Source organism: Myotis lucifugus, unplaced genomic scaffold, assembly GCF_000147115.1.
Source record: "Myotis lucifugus unplaced genomic scaffold, Myoluc2.0 scaffold_1932, whole genome shotgun sequence".
NCBI lineage: Eukaryota > Metazoa > Chordata > Mammalia > Chiroptera > Vespertilionidae > Myotis > Myotis lucifugus.
The window spans coordinates 5,775-11,527 of record NW_005872980.1 but is presented as its reverse complement, the minus strand read 5'-3'; the positions used below and the strand labels follow the sequence as shown (position 1 = coordinate 11,527).

The 5,753-nt window shown below is 35.9% G+C and overlaps 1 protein-coding gene across 1 annotated transcript in view; it reads left to right on the top strand.

Moving 5' to 3' along the window:
- The window catches only part of LOC102436344 (target of Nesh-SH3-like), a gene marked incomplete at its 3' end in the record, with an annotated part of 12,332 nt that overhangs the window by 1,119 nt on the left and 5,460 nt on the right, over window positions 1-5,753 (top strand). The window contains exons 2-6 of the mRNA XM_023748851.1: window positions 615-689; window positions 1,234-1,308; window positions 2,114-2,173; window positions 3,099-3,170; window positions 3,975-4,049. Coding sequence (XP_023604619.1) covers window positions 1,290-1,308; window positions 2,114-2,173; window positions 3,099-3,170; window positions 3,975-4,049 — 226 coding nt within the window. The remainder of the gene's footprint in view (window positions 1-614; window positions 690-1,233; window positions 1,309-2,113; window positions 2,174-3,098; window positions 3,171-3,974; window positions 4,050-5,753) is intronic.

Genomic DNA, 5,753 nt, shown 5'->3' with positions numbered 1-5,753 from the left:
TTAGTAGTTAAGGAACAGAGAGAAGAAGCCAGCGAAATCTGTTGAAAATAAGTTGAGTATATGAGACACTGTTTTATCATGATTTCTGATGTTTAAAATATATATGTTCTTTAAAGTGAGCTCATATTTAAATTCTAATGAACCACTCATTTAAAAATGTTGGTCAGAAATCTCTCAAGTGTTCTTTTTTAAAATTTCTTTATTGATTAAGTTATTACATATGTGTCCTTATCCCCACATTACCCACCATCCCTCCCACTCATGCCCTCACCACACCCCCCGCCCCCATTGTCTGTGTCCATTGGTTAGGCCTATATGCTTGCATATAAGTAAGTCCTTTGGTTGATCTCTCCCCCTTACCTCTCCCCTCCCCTACCTTCCCTCTGAGGTTTGATGGTCTGATCAATGCTTCTCTGTCTCTGGATCTGTTTTTGTTCATCAGTTTATGTTGTTCATTATATTCCATAAATGAGTGAGATCATGTGATTGGCCTAAATTCTCAAGTGTTCTTGATATTTTTTTCCTATATGGGGCAAAATTTATTACTCATGAATTTGTATTTTATTCCTTGGGCCTTCTACTGCTTTTGTAAATGTTGACATTTATTCCAACAGCAACAACGGATCCATTTCTGGATTCTGTCCCACCTAAAACTTCTAGAACTCTTGAACAGCCAAGGGCAACACTGGGTAATGTTTTTAACAGAAAAATCGTGCTTTGTTTTCCATCAAAAGAAAAATCCATGTGAATGCCTTCCTTCCAAATGACCATTTCTTTCCATCACATCTAATCATTTATTTCTTTCCTATTTCTGAATATATATACTTTTTTTCCCCTATAATGCAGACATCTCATGTTTCATTTTGGTCTCTTTTTTTCTTTGTACTGTAATAGATGATATTTTTCCATCCCTAAAGGAATGAAAAGTTTTGAAAACTGCATGGATACTTTCATCATCCATATCACCCATCTCATGTGTTTGTGGCCTGTATCACCTCCTCTTTCCTGCATTGAGTCTGCCTGGAGTCAGCTACTGAACAATTATCACTCCAACCCTTCACTGACTTTACATTATTATTTCATTCATCAGCTTTGAAGACTACCTGCATTTTCATCCTTAATCATGTACTTGTAGCATGTGCTTTGTAACACCAGCTGAAAGCATGTGAAAACTCCTAAAATACCTCATTTTAACTGGAACTATTTGGTGGGGTGGGGTGTTTGTATTTTCAGCTCCAAGTGAAACGCCATTTATTCCTCAAAAACTGGAAATCATTACCAGTCCTGAAATGCAACCTACAACACCTGGTAACTAATGACATTTGTATAGTTGTTTACTTTGAAAGAACAGATCAATTCAAAAAAATCAGTCATGTTGCTCCTTTCAGAATATTTTCAGTGGTAAACACTTCTCTTCATTCCCTACCATGACATTGTGTACTAGTAGATATTGTGAAGAATTATTATTTTTTGGCTATACTTTCAAATTCTCCAACCAGAAAATAGCAGCAGGATTATAGATGATAATTATTTTAAATATATTCCCTCCTAATTAACGCACTCAGATACCATGAGGTCAGAGACTTTTTCTCAAAGTAGTCCAAGTATAAAGAGCCCCAAGAGAGCTCTGCAGTCCTGAGCATGATGAAGAAAAATGGGCAAAAGACAGGTAACACAACCTCATTTTAAAATATAAAATTATAGGAATAATGAAGTTCATTATTTCCTGGTGAGGTTAGTAAAATGCTACAGAATTAAAGAAGTCCTGGACTTTCTATTCTCTAAAACCCAAATAGTTTATTTGTGTTTCTCCCCAGCTGTGTGGTAAATCATCTTTTGAGTTTTTAAATTGCACCATCTGTTCTCAAATTCTTCAAAGGTGCTCACTTGTAGTACATTTAATTGAAGAGTTCTCACATAGAAAATTAATTCCTTTGGCCCAATCAGCACTTTTGTTGAGCACCTGCTGTGAATAAGGCACAGTGCTGGGCATTCTAGGGATACACAGAAACATAAAGCAGTCCTTGCACTCAAGAAGTTTACAAGTTTACACTTAAACCTGATCCACCCTGAGGAAAGTCATTTCTGAAAGCTATTTTAAATCTTCTTTCAGCTCCCCTGCAAACTACACCTAAACGACGCCTCAGGCCCAAACCACCAAGAACCAAGCCTGGTAAACAAATGTCTCTTTAACCTTTCAGGATATTTAATTCCAAAACGATAATATCCATCTCCTTGCCATAAAAATAAGTGACATGATTCTACAGGTTAAAGTTTCTTTACAAAATTTGAAGGTAACTGAAGATGAATAATTAATGATAATGAATAACAAGAGTCAATAATTTCTGATAAACTTTTATTAAAAATTATGTAAGTGATGTTTTTGCATGTGAATTTTGGTATAAACCTAGACACAAGACTTGCTATCACATGGTAGAGTGAGATATATAGTATAATTCTTTTTCTTGGTATGCCATCTCTATTCCAGTATTTATAAGGTGACAGTTCTTGGTTTTGGGTGCCTACTATGCTTTCAGTTTTTTCCCCAGGGCAATGGCTGAGATAGAAAGGACATGACCCCAGTTTTCCAATGGCTTATGATCTTATGAAGATAATATGTCATAAACAATGAGAGAACAACATAAGATCATATAATCTACTTGTGAGACTAATACTCGTGTAGAAGGTCAGAAAAAGAAAGTAAGAGTTGAGGATGCAAGCCTCACAATCTGCGTAGGATTTGGGCAAAGGAAAAAGCAGTGGGGAACAGCATTATCTTCAGGCACAGCGTTTGGGTGGTAGAGGCAGCTTATCGGCCCGGAGGTGATTTTCCTCATTGTCAGATAACACACTCAGAATCATACTCAACAACTGGGTTTTGCTTAGTCCTTTGTACTCTGAGTGCAGTGGTTTGTTATAGTCTATATCATTTTGATTGAGTTTGAAAATTCTTTTCCAAAATGTTTACTCACTGCATACTTTGTAAACACTGACTACTAGCTGTGACAGGCTTTTAACATGTCATTCAGTTCCTCTTTGGAGGACGTCTTTTTATTGCCTCTAGGATATCATAATATCTCTTTCCTTTCCATCACCAGAAAGAACCAAAAGTCCTGGAACAACTACTTCTAAACTTTCAATGAGCCCTGAACCTACATGGACCACACTGGGTAATGATCTGTCCTTAGTGGGTGTGTTACTTCTTGTCACCATGGGAAATCCAGGGCCCCAGCTTTCATGTAATGTCTGTCAGTATTCTAATGGGCTTGTTGCAGCAGTACCGAGTATCTCATGTAGCACGTCGACTATGGCTTTCATGGTTTTGGATAGTTGGCCCTATAGTAAGTGGATCTGAATGCAACCTTGTACATCACCCTATGCCTTGGAAAGCTATAAAACCACTGCTTCTTTCTCATCTTCTATCCAATCACTGTATCTGAAGTTGGGTCTTACACACAGTTGTTGTTGTTGTTTTTCATAAAGCCCTTAATGTCAACTTTAGACTGCATTTGGAAAAATGACTATTATGGTCTTAGTAGAATTTCTTTATGCTGCAGATCATAGCATATATATCAGTAAATATTAATTTTAAAATATATCTTTTTCTGGTGCTTAAAGACTTAGATGTAACTGAGGAATATGAAATAGGAGCACAAAATGATTACACTGATTTTTTTAAAGCATGGATTAAAATCACACTGTCTTTGTGTAGTTATTATGACTACTTAGTAGCAATGCTATTTCTTTAGGTCAAATATACTCTATAAATGTTTTTTCAAACCAGATGAAAATTTATCACTGTATTTCCATTAAATGCTGCTCTTGAAATACTCTTTTAATGGACTATTTCCAAAATCTCCCAAGATGATGGGCTCATTCCACTTAAAGTATAGGTTTTCCTTTGTAGTTTTAGACACTAAAATGTCTAAAAATGGATTTGTTTGCTGATTCTTTTTGTTTCTTTATTTTTCCAGCTCCCAGTAAAACACAATTTATTTCTTTGAAACCCAAAATCCCTCTGAGCCCAGAAGTGACACACGTCAAACCTGGTAATTACCCTGATTTTTTTTTTTAATATTCCAAGAGTAGGATTGAAAAGTTGTTTTATGCCACTCTTTGGAGCAAGAACTTCTGATTTGTATTTTGGTGTTTGACACATTTTGCCATGAAAAATGCAAAAATGCAATGACATGCTCTCATTATAACCAGCCCCTCTGATGTTATCACAGCGCTGCTCTGAGCTATGTGGAGGAGCATTATGTTCATGACCTTCACAGAGAAAACACAGACATAGAATGATGTACATGATTGAGGACTCCCTTGTCTAGGACTATGAAATAGTTTCCAGTACCAACGTTGACTGGAACTCTTATGACACTGAACAATCGCCTTTCAGCTGGAAAGGAAGAGTGTTTCCATCCCCTAAGAACTCTGCCTTGTCTGAAGCTTCTTAGTTTTCAGGCTAAAAAGTGTGTGTCTCCCTGATGCTCCATGACTTCTTTCTCTCCTGGGGCTGATTTCTGAACACTGACTTCTGTTTACTTTTCAGGAGATATTAAGGGTGTTTTGCTGAAGAAACGGGTGTTTTGCTCTTTTACAGGGAGGGGTTATTCTGTAAAATTTAAGACAAAGATAATTCCCTGCATAAGGATTGTGGGACATATTAAAGGACCAAATCTTCATCACTTTCTATCCAGAATATATACCATAGTTTACATGGTGACTTACATGATTGATATGTATGGATCTCTGTCACTACTCATCATTTTCATCTAAATTTTAAATCCTTAGCTCTGGGAAGAATATATTTCTCACTGTAATGTTCAATGGATTTTTCATTAATTTGTTTACAAAGCCTAGTTATTAAAGCAAGTGATTTTCTGCTTTAGTGAGCAAGCTTTATTTTTTACAATGAAATACATAAGGAAGAAAAAGTAACTGCTCAGAAAAAGAATTCTAATGATCCCCTTTAAAGAGGCAGTGTAGGTCTCAGACTGAAGAAAATTAGGGGTTAAGGGAGTATGACCATGGGTGAGGTTTCCAAGTCAGGACATGGAATGATGCATTCTTACTCAGGGAGGCTATTTGCAGAAAGAGGAATAGCTCATGATACTCAAGAGCTCTACAAGTTTAAAATAAAAAAACACAGACAGCTATATGCGAGAAGGGTTTCATCTACATTTATTTTTAAATATGCTTGGAGGACTTTAGATTACGATAGTAACTATTACATTTATGTTAGATTTGCATAGAAGACTATTACCAAGCAGACTGTACGAGAAACGTTACTGTATGTTTGGGTCGCCAAATTTAAATGAATATTTCTCCAATCTAATTATTTCTGTTATTACAAATTAAAATTTGAAAACATCAAAAAATGCCTCCAAATGTTAATTGTAATTTACACAAGGTAATTTACATTATTAACTTCAGTGGTTTCTAAAAAGTTTTCTGACAGGCAGTACATTAATACAAATAAGAATTGGAGGGTGTGTTCTTATTATTCTAAGGTATTTGAGCAGAGACTTCTTAATTTGACATTTCCTTTTAAAGTGTAGAAAATTATTTGGAAGCTTAATGAGTTTATGTTCCTTTCATTTCTACCTCCTAATCACTTAAGAATAGCCACATTTTCCCCCTAACAGCAAGAATAGCCACTTCAGAATCCGCACCAAAATGTATGCCAACTCAAGTTGACATTGAGGCAACACACAACCCAGAGTAATGACTGAATGTCTGAAAACTGTTGCTTG